The sequence below is a fragment of the Schistocerca nitens genome, chromosome 3, assembly GCF_023898315.1.
Source record: "Schistocerca nitens isolate TAMUIC-IGC-003100 chromosome 3, iqSchNite1.1, whole genome shotgun sequence".
Classification (NCBI taxonomy): Eukaryota; Metazoa; Arthropoda; class Insecta; order Orthoptera; family Acrididae; genus Schistocerca; species Schistocerca nitens.
The window spans coordinates 210,901,291-210,917,808 of record NC_064616.1 but is presented as its reverse complement, the minus strand read 5'-3'; the positions used below and the strand labels follow the sequence as shown (position 1 = coordinate 210,917,808).

The following is a 16,518-nucleotide window of genomic DNA, read 5'->3' as shown; positions in this document are numbered from 1 at the left end:
GGCGAAATTGCAACAAATGGCATACATGATACCTCGGGTGGCCATTTAACAACCATCTTGTCCTGCCACACACAAATATTCAATACCTGTGAAACTGTTGACATTGTCCACTGATGTGAACTTTTTTCATTGTGCTGCCATTGTTCAAACATCACCCTGACATGTCCGCCTGCCTGATGGTCCAGAGCAGTAATGATGGGCTGAGAGCTGAATTGAGCCCCCTCCTGACACTGAGACACTGGGCATCCACCAGCATCAGACACCACCAGCCACATGCAGATCCACGGTTCATACCCAAATGCGTCCACCACCACATGCCTGAGTTGTTCACCAGCCAGGTGCCTTTGGCCTAGCCTGTCCAAGCTGCATCATCTGCAGAGGAGCCTGTCAGCTGCCCTCGAATGCAAGCATCACAAAATCATCCCACTGCCTACTGAGTCAGATATAGCGATTGCTGTCTTCTTCCCATCATGCACCATGGTCTGTGACTACGAGTCTTCTATACTAAAGGTCTCAACTGTCTTTGAACTGTCTATGATTACTTCTGTCCATCTACCTCTGCCAGAGAACTCTGTCGCCCCTACAGAGACCTTCAACATACTGTGAGTAAATAGTACTTTACTCAAGTAATGTGTATCTAAATGGAGTAGACATCAACAGGCAGCAACACACAATGTTAAAATGTCAATATTATGTGGAAAACAACAAATCTGACAGCATTGGTCATACAAGGTTTGAAATCATTTATTACAGCAAATGGATTTCAGTCATTGTGTGACAGCCTTCAGTTCTAAAAAAGTGTGACATAAAATCAGACGTGAAGACCATATTATAAAATACAGGAGTATGTCACCTCGAGTACATTACAATTATGATGTATAGTAAATACTATATATTAAAGTCTTGAAGACTCATGTAATAAAAGCACATATTACAACTTCAACATGGTTCAACGCAGAAGAACATCGTAGGTAACAAACAAATTGTGAACTTAGCTTGCACCTTAGGATCACATGCAGCAAAGCTTGGTACGTGATGTGGGCATCACAGTGCGCTCTTTATTCAAATAACACATTACACGAGATATAGTTTATTAAAAAAAGGGACCAAGGAACAGTGAAAATGAATTAAAAATTAAGATCATCATCTTTGTAACATGAGAAGTAAGGAATATCAATAATGTGAAAATACATCAATAAGGGAAACTGCACTCTTAGACATATTAATCAAACAACCATCAACAGGCATTAACAAAGTTTACATGACTGTACTTCAGTCAATCATTGAAGAAATTCAACAAATATTAATTTTGCACACTACCATTTTACATTAATATTCATGTTTGTTTTTGCTACACATGCAAATTACAACTTTCAAACCAAACATGTGCAGCAAGTGACTGCAGCATGCTTCATAGAAAGAATACTTAACAAATTCATCACATAGTTGGATGTTATTAAACATGTACAACAAGATACCAACAAAAATTACTAGAAGAGAAGCTTAACAAATTGAGTGTGATTATAACACATGCACTCATATCATGAGTAATGTTGTGGCACTATAAAAGGGATTGCTTCAAGATGTTAATTGTCCTTTTGACTGATTGGTGGATGTCTTATTTTTGTCAGTGGAGTCATATATAATTCAAACTATTCCCAAAAATGGGGTATCTTCATTGCTGTTTGCTTATTAAGCAAGATGTAACTGGGAGATTTTGGATTACAGAATATCCCAGTCTCCTCCAGGAGATCGAAATAGCTGCCCTTTTCTCCTCTATGCAGCAATTTAAGTTGCAAGGTAACATCCGGAGGAGTATGACCTGCGTTAACCGCGTGTGCTGTGAAACTGGACTTGTCAGCTATATCTCTCCTACCTAATGCCATATACTCACAATATCTCACTTCCAGCCTCCTCCCTGTCTGTTCCACATAAAAAGTGTTGCACTCAGAATGTTGTAACTTACATACATCCGATTTGTGAAGAAAATTAAATTTGTGTATGTTACTGGTTAGTATTTTTTGGAATACTTTGAATGCTATCTGACTCCTTTGAGAAAAATGACACATCTACCAGTCCATCAATAGGATGATGAACATATTAAAGTGAGCCCTTATATAGTACATGATTACTCACAATATGAGTACACATGTTATAATCAATCTGTTAAGCTTCTCCTCTAATAATATTTGTTTGTATCTTGTTCTACATGTCTCATAAGATCAAACTATACAATGAGTTTGTTATATAATTATGGACATTTCTGATTTTTTTTTTTCTATGAAGCATGCTGAAGTCACTCACTGGTTTGGGAGTTGCCATTTACAGGTGAAGCAAAAACAGAAATGGAAATTAATGTAAAAAGGTGCTGTGCAAACTTATTACTTGTTGGATTTCTTCATTTGTTAACTGAACTAAAGTCATGTTAACTTTGTTAATGCCTGTTGATGATTCTATGAATGGTACATCAAAGGGTTCAATTTCTCTTGTTGCTGTATTTTTACATTATTAATATTCCTTATTTCTAATGTTGCAAAGATGGTGTTCTTAATTTTTAATTCATTTTTACTGTTCCTTTGTATAAAATCTTTGTCCCTAATTTTAATCAACTATATGCTTGTGTTATTTGAATAAAGAGGGCACAGTGATGACTACATCATGTAGCGAGCTTTGCTGCATATTATTGTAAGGTGCAAGCTCAGTTCACAATTTGTTTGTTAGCTACCATGTTCTGCATTGAACCACGTTGAAGTTGTAATATGTGCTTTTCTTACACAAGTAATCAAGACCTCAGTATTTGGTATGTACTAGACATCATCATAATTGTAATCTGCACCATGTGACTTATGCTTATGTTTTATAACATGGGCTTCATGTCCGATTTTATGTCTTACACTTTTTTAATACTGAAGGTGGTCACACAGTGACTGTAATCAGTTTGCTCTAATAAATTATTTCAAACCTCTTACAATCCTTGCTTCCAATTCTTTTGTTTACAATACTAATATTGCAGTCATTGAGCACATGGTTCCCCATGGAATCCCACATCAAGAATATTAAATAGTCTTCCTGTCCTTCACAGGTTTAATTGTGTTATCTATTGGAAGATGGATGCTAACACCACCTTCCTTAGCACAAAAGCACAGTCAGCTGTGTGACGACCTGTTATTGCATACAGTACTACAACCACATGTTGCCATAGTAGTAACCATCCTACCCAATTCCGACTGAGCCACAACATCTCTTGAATTCATGTATCAACATTCAAGTATTACCTAGTGTTCAATACTGAATATTAACCCTCAAGTGGGCGTGCCGATTTTTGTAATACGAGCAGGCATGCAGTTTACTTTTTACACATGTAAAGACTAGCTATCTGTATGTTAGCAAAGTAAAGATGTCCTAACAAAATAAAAGTTTAATCTTAGTTTAAATATACAAAGATAAAATAAACTGATAATACATTGAGCTAAATCACGGTTTATTTAAATAATAATAAAATAAACTTTCAGTATATCACTCTGTTGCTGTGTACAAATATTACCTCACAGTAATCACCCAACTGAAGTATTAAACAGTGCAGTTACATCAGCTTCCAGCCAATCACTTATTTTATTAATAATTATCTCATAGGTAACTGCCTCACTGTGGCATTGTGCCAATAGCTCAGAATCTGGGGCATTTCCTTGCACGGATCATAAATTTTTTCTCACCTAGCTCACTGTTTATTTTATATTAGTGCTGCTCAGTTGGTCATATGACAACACAATTTATCATTGTGTTAGCTGAAGCAATAATGAAGGAATAGACACTGGCGCACAATTGTAAAACAGCAATGGAATGGTACAAGACAGTACTATTTGTGGTTGGCACATTTTATACATAGGTGCGCCTGATTGAGGGTTAAAAAGGGTTTTCATTGACTTGAAAATAATACATCTTTTTCTTTCAATATTGATCTTAGTTCCAGTTTTCTCCCAAAATACAGATAATATTAAAATCAAAGTGCCTCATATTGTATTTTTAGCCCAAAAATTGCAAAATGTATTACTCCATTTGGTTCTAATATCCATAAATATGAAAGAGTGAGGAAGAAAATAACTACTTTACAAATAGTATGAAGGTGCTCCAATTAAGTCACACTGATGTTGCTGATATGTAGGTACAATTTTTCTGTTTCTCATTGTCTCTGTTTCAGAGTTCTATACTTGGGGTTCATGCAATTTGTTTAATCACCTACGGACATGGTGACATTTGAAAGATCAATGAAACTGTAGAAAACATTCAGTCTTCTGCTGCCATCTACTACTCTTTGTTGGGCTTTCTAAATGACTATAATTTATTATGCTACCCCTAATTTTCATACATATCACTACTTGCAAAACGTTTGGGCAAAACTTTATACAAATACATGACTTACCTTGGGACACAAAAGGCAATGGGGTACCAGTTGTCGGTAAAAGAAGTTAAAATGTAAACATAAGCACATTCTCGAATCCTCTTCCAAGGCCGAGTTTGCTAATGCATGCTTGTATGGTGGTGCTTGACCTGGGGGTAAGCTGGTTTGAATCCTGGTAGTGGAGAAAATTTTCACAGCCAGTATTTGGCCAGCAAGCAGAGGAGAGGAGGTGGAGTAATGTTCCTCATCACTAGACTTTTCACCAATGTTGTGGTTAAAATACCAAACCCCTCCGCAGTGTCTGATGAAGTGAGGGCATGTGACACTTTTGATAGTGATCCGTCAGTTGGATAGGGATGTTAAGCTGGGTGGCCTGATTGGTTCTATTCACCATTTGCGAGGGGTATGCTATGTGCTGGGACTGGCACATAGAAATCTGCCAAGGACAGTTCTTCTACTTATGGCATGTATCGATTAGAAAAATGCACCAACGATGATTGATATCAGTCAAAATCAATTTGCAAGAAGATAAATAAATTATATTTCCGTGACTGGTTGCTACATTCTAGATAATTTTTTGCTATAAAATTATTTGCTCTGCTTCAACTGAGGAGACATTTTATACTGGTCTAGAATGTTACTATTTTACTCCTACATGCATAACAAAGCTTATTCATACCACAGGATTATTGAAGTGACACTTTTCCCCATTTACAGTTCTATCTTTTGTTCTTGCCAACAATAGAAACAAGCAGAATTAAATCTACACATAATACTATACAAATGGAGGCACCTTAATCATGTGCTAATTTTTTCTCAACAATCTCTGGCATGAAACTTCATTTGTAAAAAAGAAAAAAAGTGTTACAATAGAAGAAATTTTGCTACAATTTAATTGTCAAGAATTTAATTACCGTGACTACTCAGGTTTTTTTCTTTTGATAGAAATCTACTGTTGGTGTACTAAACTTCGTGTTATAATATAAGTTCACATACTACTAACATACATCTATCACTTTTTCAGTAATTTAATTTAATTTTTAGTAATAATCTGTGAGTAATGGTTTTGTTGTTATAAAGGTTGTTTTGCATACCACAGTGCTTTACTAGGCACTGTCCTATCAGAGATGGTGCACCCTTAACATTCCTTCAACCTTTCAACTGAGTTACCCAGCTAGTTATAGGAGCTCTAGAGTTTAACACAGACTCCAATCCGTGGAGCAACTCAGAATTTTTCACAGTAACAAGAAAACTGTCAGTACCTGATAAATGACAGATAAATGAATCAAACTGCAGAACTTTCTATTTCAGCCAATGAGTCAGTGTCAATAAAAGTCTAAAATAGTGAATTGCACACTAAATGAAATGAGACCACCTTTTATGACCCATACTGACTGGCAGTGCTACTGGATATTGAGGAAGAATGGGCACTGAAGTTACATCTGGCCACTCACATTTAACATTTAGGTTTTCTGTATTTTCCTGATTAAGGCAATTGGTAGGACAGTTCCTTTGAAAAGGATATTGCCAATTTTCTTCCCAGGGCCTAACCTGATCTAAGAATGCACTCTTTTTTTAGTGACCTTATCCTCAATTGAACATTAAACCCTAATAAACCTACAGTCATTCCTTACTGACTCTCGCAGAAATGTACACAAAAGTGTATGTCACATACTTCTATTTTACATCTAACCATATTTAAGACTTCATCAATCACATGGACACATGACTGGTTTTTCTTTCCTTTAATTAAGGCATAATGCTTAACCCATGTTTTTAGTACTAACTGGTAGCCTGTTGCGACAAATCCACTTAGTTCTTTGCAACTGATTCCTTTACAATGATTGCATAATCAAGCATTTCATCTCGACATTGAGATTACAAATTGTTCAGCCTCAAGACATAACCCCCTCCCCAATTTCATTTTATGCCTGTGTTACTGAAGCACATCTGCAATTAGTATTACTACAACTACAGCTGGTACTATTGTGACCCTAACTGCCCTTCCATGAAGCAGTGAATGCAACAAAATTTGTTAGTGTGTTTCAACACTATTGTGCCCCTTCTAGTACTTCGGATAGGCATACTTGTTGCTGCTTTAACATCAAATATCAAATGATTTGAACAAGCAGTTTGCAGTACAACATTTCAATAGGTTTGTTCCTTTTTTATGTATAACCGTACAGATATGTGATTAGGATGAGGAGGTTTTATTAAGAGGCCACACCTTGCATCTCGACTCAAATGGTAACTGTCAAGCCACTACAATCTGATTGGAACAACCTTACATGCTCTACTTTCAAAGACTTTGTAATCATCATTTTAGTGCTCTTAATATATCAATTACACAAATCTGTAACAATATTTTATAAGATGAATATTCCTGAAACATAAGCCTTTATCTTTATTACATGTTGCTTAATGTAATTATTTTGAACTAGTTTTTAATGACAAGAAATGAAAAGCACCAAGCTCTCATACACGTTTAAAAAGAAGAAAGAAATGAAGAATACTACAGCAACCCTCAACAATTACATAAATTATTGATTTTATTGTAAGAAGCTAACAATCATTGTTTGAGTTTAACTGGCAGCAAGGAAAATGTAATGTCGCACATAACTGGCTAGATGGAAAATGGATTTTAGTTATCAAACCATATACAGAAATAATAAAGTCATTTAACTATTCATCTTGCCACCTGTCTATGCAATAATACAGGTATATCATCAAATAAAACCATGCAATAATTGTGGTGTCACCGCAGACACCACACTTGCTAGGTGGTAGCTTAAATCGGCCGCGGTCCATTAGTACATGTCGGACCCGCGTGTCGCCATTGTCAGGATCGCAGATCGAGCGCCACCACACGGCAGGTCTCGAGAGACTGACTAGCACTCGCCCCAGTTGTACGACGACGTTGCTAGCGACTACACTGACGAAGCCTTTCTCTCATTTGCCGAGAGACAGTTAGAATAGCCTTCAGCTAAGTCCATGTCTACGACCTAGCAAGGCGCCATTAGCCTTAGATAGCTTGTATCTAAAGAGTCTCACTTGTATCGCCACAATCTCCAGATGTCTCATCAAGAACGATGTATACAAAGGATGGATTAAAGTTAAGTATTATAGCAGCTACGTACTTTTCTTTATAACATTCATTACATATCCTGTTTCAGACCTCACTCCATCCTTCGTGAGTTAGCGCGTGCATCTTGGCCGCCTCTTTCAATTAGCGTACGTAGTGTTGGCAAGTCTGCCGACACTACAATAACAAAGGTACAATATCAGCTACAGCCAACTGTAATCTTGAACGTGGCCTGCTAAGAAAATATACATATACAGGATGAGCAGAAAAGAACTTTTCATTTTCAGAAATTCATACAAATTAAACAGCACAACTTATTCACTTCAAACGTTAACATTTTAATATAGTATCTCTGGAATATTTTACTTTTTAATTTTATTACTTTTTTTCCCTACATATAGGGCCAATTCTTTTGTTGCAGTCTGCAGCCATCAGACAGTGCTAGTGTAGAAAATTTCAACTACATGACAACAGAAGAGCTGGTGTGCTATTCATTTAACAAAAAGGTAGTCTGTAACTGCTATTCAATGAGCATTTTGCACACACTTTCATCAAGAATCACCCAGATCTCCATTTATATGTGGTACAAACTGTTTGAACAAAAAGGTTGCATTTGCGAAGGCTAAAGTCGTGTTTAACCTCCTGCATGAGAGAAAAATGTTTATCGCATCTGACCAGCAATCCTGCAAAGGCCACACAAATGAAAATGTCAAACAAGTCATGTGATTCAGATCACGCAAGCAACCTCTTCCAAAATTCTGCATGAATGTCTGGGCTTAAAACTGTACAGATTGCAAATGGTCTATGCACTCATTCCAGTAGTTATGCTGGATGATCTGACTTCCGAACCAAGATTTTGGCAAGGATGGACAATGACAACAACATGTAAAAAAGGTTCATTTTCAGTGGAAAAGCAACATCTTACACTGATGGTAAAGTTAACTGGTGCAATGTTCATTGTTTTTGGGAACAGAAGACCCCTGTTTCTCCACTGAAAATGAAAGAGGACAAAATATTCTGTGCAATGTCAGTGGATAAGATTTACAACCCCTTCGTTTTTAAGGAGAAATCTGTCAAAGGCAATTGCTACATTGACATGCTTTTTTTGCGGCTTCTGCCTAAATTGCAAGAAGACGTCTACAACTCCATCTTGCAACAAGATGGCGACCCCTTCACTCTTTCACATTTCTGTGAATGATGGCTCGGCTGTGCAGGTACTGATGGCGATGTGTGGTGTAGGTGCCTACCATGATCACAAGATGTAACCCCTTGTGACTTTTTTCTGGGGTTATGTGAAAGACAAAGTATTTGTCCTACCCCTCACAATACTTGCCACAGTTAAACATGTGAATTGCTGCTGCTGCACTAGAGTCTGTCACCATCAACATATTATACAAGTTTTTGGAAGAGTCTGAATACCATCTTGATGTTTGTCATATGACTTGAGGAGCACATATCGAGTTCCTGTAACCTGTAAAAATAACTCCAAACATAATCTCTTAACAGGATAAGGTTTAAAGTGAATAAGCTGAACCATTTCATTTGTATGACTTCTTGAAAATGTAAGTTTTTTGAGCTTGGTATTACCATATTTACCCAATTATGAGATGAGGGTTTTTTCCCAAATTTGTCATTCAAAAACTTGGGGTCATCTTATATTCACAGATTAAACTATTGCTGTTGAGGTCAATGTTTTAACATTGCTAACAGATTAATATGGAGGTCATTTTACATTTACAAATGATGCTTTGGCTACTAAGGTTTCATACAAATTTATTTTGAAGAACTCCGAAGAGTAGGGCACAGTAGTGATTTCGTTCCAACAGCTCAAGATTTCCGGACATGCTGAAGCACTCGATGTGGAGTCGACCTCACTAAACCGGTCCTGTGACAATTGGCTCATGACTCTAGTGCAAGTGATAAGCAAGAAACTATGAACTAGCCACTACAACTATCTAAAGTTCTGTTTAAAAACTGACAGTTTTGTGAAACACAGGAGGAAATAGCATTGAATTCTATGAACTTAAAAAAAATTATTGTATTTGAACAGGTTTGCAATAAAAGTTCTCATAAATGTATGGATACTGTATACATACACATATGCTGCTTTTTAAGTAAAGGTAACATTCAAAGGCGAAAATATTTTCCTTCAAAAACCATTATTTGATTCTGAACCCAAGTCAATATTACATTTGGTTAGGAGAAATTTAATGATTTCCCAAGTGAGTTGCAAATGAGAAATTTGGATGCTGTTGGCATATTACAATACCAGAGAAAAACATCACCAGCTTGTTACACACCTTTAGAACAATCTGGTTACATTCAGAAGAAACAAGAAAGAAAAATATCTGTAATTAAATGTCTAAAAAACTTAATAAATCACATTAAACTGACTGCAATTGTTATCATAAGAATAAATTACAGCGGCACAATTGTTGTGAAACTGGTACCAACAGATGTCCCTAGATCGCAGGATGAGCAAAAGTTCGAGAAATGGACTGAATCACGATTGCAATCTTTTACTTATGTTTTAGTTGCTGTTGTTACATATGACATGCAGACAAGAAGATATTGCCATCCATGTTTCACTATTGCTCAAGCACAACAGCACAGAAGGGCTGGAAGGGGAGAAATGACACTACCTTGCCTGAGAACTACAATGTGTGTGGGGAGGTCAGTGGCAAGCAGGCAGCAATATTCTACACTGGGGCAAGTGGAGTACTTATGAATTTTGTTTAGCAAGTTTTTCGATGCTCACCATGATATATGAAGGGAACGATAGGGGGTGTGTCAGCTGCTGGTTCTGCACAATCAATGAGAGAGAAGTGGGCAGACACTTTGTTTGGAAGCAAGAGAAATTGTAACATTCTCACATCAGTATAGAAGAGACATCTCCTATGTATTTAAACATGTCTTTGTTCTCAGGTCCCACTATAACCACAACCTCAGAAATCACCACATATTCTGAAAAAGTAGCCAAATATCTGTGACAACGAAGATATTAGTTTCACAACTATCCTATTAAGATGATGATGACCAAAAATACTGACACCACAGATGACAGTAAAAAAAAGGCATTGAAGACAAAAATCAATGTAAATCATTTATTTTTGTTTAATTTATTTCTCCTCATATTATCAAAATGTTGACAGTGAATAAATGGTGTAAGTCTGGAATAGATGTATTGTTAACTTTACAGGCAGATATCTTACATCCATGAAAGTTTATAATTTTGATTAGTCAGTATACATTAAAAAACAATTCTTTCTCACTGAGCCTCTTAACTTCAGGTCTGTTTTATGCTTGGATAAATACCGTAATACCAGACATGCAGCCTTTTTTTCCCCTTAATATCATCATCCTATGGATATTAGTGTTTCTAATGGCAAACACGCTAAAAACAAAATACCCTAATTTACAGTCGCGCAGAATAAGAACAAAGTGTGCACACTTTGTAAATAAGAGAAGAAAATTTTGTTGCAGTGTAGTTTTCAGATGCACGACGACAGATGACATGATTTTGAGACCACTTCAATAGCCATAAAAAAGAAATGATGTGGTAAATTTCTATTTAAGTATCAAATGAATTTCAACTGGAGCATCAAATGTCCTCCTGATACGGGCGGCACAACAGTAACTTGCATTATTGATCTAGCTGTCATGATTTAGTAACAATTCTTCATGAGTATAACTTCTGAATATCAGTAAAATGAGTCAATGTTCATGTCTTGTAGACATTGTTAAAATAACTATATTCTCCAGCCTTATAATGCGCCAATACATAGGACATGCATAGCTTAGTGATATTTGCTAGAGTTCTATAATGCTCCATACATCCAAATCTAATCTAATCTATCAGTTCAAAGCAAAATTCAAACAAAACAAAAAAATACGGAATCCCACCAAAAAATATAAAGCAATTTGAGAAATTAAGAACACTAAAGTGATGTTTTGTGAATACTTGTGATCACAGTTAGTGTTCCTATTAAAACAATAGCTTTACTCAAAGTCAAGTGGCAATAACAGCCAGCTTCAATAGTTCACTTTTGTGGCCAGATTAAACATATTTTAGTAGCACCAAACATGTCAGAATAGTTCTCACTATCTATAGCATAAAGCTATTTTTCTAATAAAATTTCATTACCACAAATGATTAGTAATTTAGAAAATACTCAAAATAAGGAAAATGAAAAACATGATTATGAACATAAATTGAAAGAAAATTACTATCTAACAACAGTAAAAATAAAGCACCTAATCATACACCACCCTCCATGGTTAGACTTTGAAGTTAATAACAACTGCTACCATTCATGAGGGTATCTGGAGATACGAACCACTCAGATGTCTACCTTGTCCTCCTGGATACATGCAGCGGAAGATCCTTCCCAGCTCTTCGGCTTGTATTCTACCAGCTGGTGTCAATTCACCACCCCATTTTAGAATTAGGACAAGGGATGGCTCTTTGGGCACATCTGTGGAAAAAGAACCACAAAATGAAACTCACTCAACAGCAGCAACGAACAAAATGAAAAGTAATATCTAGCCACAATAACATAGTTGCCAAGCCATAACTTGGAAATCAAGGAATTGCACTGTCTTCAACAAGAGTTACCACCCTAATAATACTGGCTTTAATCTCAACTGCAATGAAATTTGATATGTATTTGCATTTCGTCACATTGAAAAGTTGTAGTCAGTTCTGGGTGGTCTTTATGTAAGGAGTGCATTACAATACGTTAAGTAGTTTCAGTTCATATCTAAAAACTAATTGTGACAATGTATGCTCCAATATAGTGACCCAATTCACTCACAGCTGCTTCCTTGCTGTAATAAACTCAGCAAGTCTGCATGCAGGTTTTTGCAAGTGCAGCTGCCATTCTCTGAACTCTAAAACCAGCTACTTGCCAGCAGGCAGCATAAGGCTGAACAAGTATTTTATTGCAACACTTTTGTTGGGCATGGAAACAATGATGTAGTCCAACTACCATTTAAATAATAGTGAAAATTCGTAATTTCCATTCATTCTACATAGTAATCTGGTATGTAATCCCCGATCATAGGTACACACTGGTCAGAAAAAGAGCGTTGTAGAAAACAAATAGAGTGAAGAAAGCAATAATTTCTGTGAAGAAATGCTGAGACAGGAGAAATCAACTTAAATTAAGGCCAGATGGGTGGCGAGAACCAAGACCATGTTGTAGCACCAGTTACCACAAGCATAGTTCTGAGAAACTGGTGTCTGGGGGAAGAACACAGATGGCATGCATGGTGAAACAGGCACTGCAGTCATTACTGTCAGGTTGTAGTGCATGCATGCTCTTTAATAGCATATTGTGTGTTGCTGGTACATACTGTCTGCCTATGCCCATTCATCTTAACTGTAACTTAGTGGTAGTCATGCCGATGTAAAAGGCAAAACAGTGTTTACATAAAAGATTGTAGATGATGTGTCGTTTCACAGGTTGCTCCCCTTTGATAGTTTATACTTTGCCAGTTACATGGCTGGTATAGGTGGTGGTAGGAGGGTGCATAGGGCAAGTCTTGCAGTGGGGATGGTTGCAAGAGTAGGAGCCATAGGGTGGGGACATGGGTGCAGAAGGGGCATAAGGTCTGGTAAGTGTATTGCAAAGGTTGGGATGTTGACGAAAAGCTATTCTAGGTGTGGTCGGCAAAATCTCAGATGTAATAGACCTCATTTCAGGGCCTGATTTTAGGAAGTCATGGCCTTGTCAAAGTAGCTGATTAATACATTCAAGTGACAAGTGGTGTACTCATAAAATGTTTTTTTGGAGGGATCAGCAGTGGTAGGATTGGATGTGATGGCCCAGGAAATCTGCTTTTGAACTAGGCTGGTGGGATAATTACAGCCAGTGAAGACTGAGGTGAGGATGGTGGTGTACTGCTGCAAAGAGTCTGCATCTGAATAAATGCATTTGCCTTGAATGCAAGGGCCGTATGGGAGGGAATGTTTGATACGGAAAGGATGGCAGCTGACAAAATATAATTGTTGGTGTTTGTTAGTTGGTTTATTTTGGGCAGAAGTGTGGAGCTGGCCTTTGGTGAGAATGAGATAAACATCAAGCAAAGCAGCAAGGGATTCAGAATAGGAACATGTGAAATTTAATTGGGAGAAAATATTTAGAGATTCCAGAAATTTTAACAGGACAGCCTCACTACGAGTACTGTCGATCCCTCCAAAAAACAGCTTAAGAGTACACCATTTGTCACATGAATTTATTAATCCGCTACTTCAACAAGGCCATGACTTCCTAAAATCATGCCCTGAAATGAGGCCCATTCTGTCTGAGATTTTGCCCACCATTCCTGTAATAGCTCTTCATCAACATCCCAATCTTTGCAATATCTTTATCAGAACTTACGCTCCTTCTGAATCCATCTCCGTACCCTATGGCTCCTGCTCTTGTTGCCATCCTCACTGCAAGACTTGCCCTATGCACCTTCTACCACCACCTACACCAGCCCTATAACTGGCAAAATATATATATTATCAAAGGGACAACAACCTTTGAAATGACACATCGTATACCAGCTGTTACGGAAAACTCTGTTCGGTCTTTTACATCGGCATGACTACGACCAAGTTATCAGTTAAGATGAGTGGGCACAGGCAGAGGGTGTATACTAGCAATACACAATGTCTTCTTGTAGAGCATGCACTACAACCTGACAGTTGTGATCTTGGTGCCTGTTTCACCACACATGCCATCTGGATTCTTCCCCCAGACACCAGTTTCTCAGAACTCTGTAGGAGTGAACCGGTAATACAACATGTCCTCCATTTTCGCAACCACATGGCCTTAATTTACGTCCATTTCTTTGGTCTCAACATTTCTGGACAGAAAATATTCCTTTCTTCACTCCATTAGTTTTATACATCTTTCATTTTCTAACCTGTCTATTTCTGGCCATCCTCTTCCCACTTCTATCACATGCAATGCACTTAACTTTTTGCTCTTATTAACTCATGTATTTTGTTTCAGCAGTAATCTCTGTCTTCCGTATTAAGCACCAGGTGCAGTCCCCAACAATCAGTGTTTCCTTCTCATCGAGTCCAGCAATTATCACCTCTCTGAGGTGACAAGTGTCACAGGATAGCGAGATGCACAAATACAGTAGTAATATTGCTTAGCCAAGGTATGAAAAGGGCAATGAATTGGCTTATCTGTCATCTGTAATCAGGTGATTCATGTGAAAAGAATTCTGATGTGATTACGGGCACACAATGTGAATCAACAGACTTTGGGAGAGGTACCACAGTTGGGGCTAGACGCACAGAACATTCCATTTTGGAAATTGTTAGGGAACTCAACATTCCTATATCCACATTGTCAAGTGTGTGGCACAAATACCCAATTTCAGGCATTACCTCTCACAACAGACAAAACAGTGGCTGACAGCCTTCACTTAATGACCAACAGCACCAGCATTTGCATACAGTTGTTAGTGCCAACAGACAAGTGACACTGTGTGAAATAACTGCAGAAATCAATGTGGGATGTACTACAAATGTATCCATTAGGACAGAGCGGAAAAATTTGGCTTTAATGGACTACAGCAGCAGATGACTAATCCAAGTGCCTTGGCTAACAGAACGGCATAGTCTCCAGCACCTGTCCTGGGCTCGTGACCATATTGTTCGACCCTAGACAACTGCTAGGTTGTCGACTGAGAAGATGAGGCCCACTTTCAGTTGGTAAACGCTGATGGTAAGGTTCGAGTGCGGTGCAGACCCCATGAGGCTGTGGTTCCAGGTTGTCAACAAGGCATTATGTAAGCTGGTGGTGGCTCCATAATGGTGTACACTGTGTTCACCTGGATCACTGACTTGAAATTGTTATATTCAGCTTCTTGGAGACTATTTTCAGCCTTTAATGAACCTCATGTTTCCAAACAATGATGGAATTTTTATGGATGACAACTGGGCCACAATTGTTCATGATTAGTTTGAAGAACATTCTGGGCAATTCGAGCAAATGATTTGGCCACTCAAATCGCCTGACATGAATCTCCCTGAACATTTATGGGGCATGATCAGGAGGTCAGTTCATAGTTGGTTAGTTGTATGATTAAAGGGACCAAACTACAACGTCATCAGTCCCTTTTTCCTCAAACAAACAGGTCTACACGAGTCTAGAACAGAGACAGCCTACCGCACAAAACACAGGGGAAGAAAATTCCAAGGTCTACAAAAGGTCAATGAAGGTGAGATAAGGGACAAAAAGAAGAAAGTGAGATAGAGGAAAACAGGCAGGTAAGGTGTCCCATCTAGGGAGCAGCCAGAAATCCCTACAGGCAGAGTGCAATGAGGGAACATACATAGCATAGCGTAGCATCACCTCCCCTTTCCCCCTCCCTTAAACAGAGTTCCACCACTCAGGGACTGCCTTGGAAAGACCAATAGAATGAACAGGGCAAGAGCAGCACAGTGAGATGAAAGATGTACAAGTCTAACAGACCACATTCCAGATACCTAGAACTTGATGGCGTAATACTAACTGAAGGTCTGTTTCGGGAATACCAATCTCAAGATACGATTTACTGGTAGCCAGTTTGGCCAGGCTATCAGCAAGTTCATACCCCGGGATCCCAACATAGTCCGGGGTCCAAATGAATGTCATTGAGTGTCCACACTGTTCAGGGTCATACAAGTATTTCTGAATAGCAATGACCAAGGGATCACGAGAGTAACACTGCTCAAGGAGTCGCTGCAGATGAGAAAGGGCCCGCCTGTGCAAGAATGGTTATGCTCAAGACCACAAGAGATGGCTACCAACACTGCAGTGAAAACACTACAGCCATCCAGCAAGGAGTCAAGTTCAGTATGTCCTGCATGAGTATAAGCAAAGTGTACATGACCAGCAACCATCGAGCCATCAGAATAGTCTGCTTCTCAAGCCTGGGATGTGACAAGGATGGACAAAAATTGGTGACAGAGGGCTGCAAACATGGATAGCATAATTGAAAAGCTGTTGTTGGTGCCTGATGTACAATGGAGAGACCCCAGCATGCATGA

The 16,518-nt window shown here is 38.1% G+C and overlaps 1 protein-coding gene across 8 annotated transcripts in view; it reads right to left on the bottom strand.

Annotated features, from left to right (window-relative positions):
* Positions 1-16,518, bottom strand: part of LOC126248162 (inositol hexakisphosphate and diphosphoinositol-pentakisphosphate kinase) — a 585,218-nt gene that overhangs the window by 227,862 nt on the left and 340,838 nt on the right. For 7 of the 8 annotated variants that reach the window (XM_049948910.1, XM_049948915.1, XM_049948914.1 and 4 more), the window contains exon 13: positions 11,819-11,956. In XM_049948910.1, coding sequence (XP_049804867.1) covers positions 11,819-11,956 — 138 coding nt within the window. The remainder of the gene's footprint in view (positions 1-11,818; positions 11,957-16,518) is intronic. The other variant, XM_049948911.1, reaches the window with a different exon arrangement.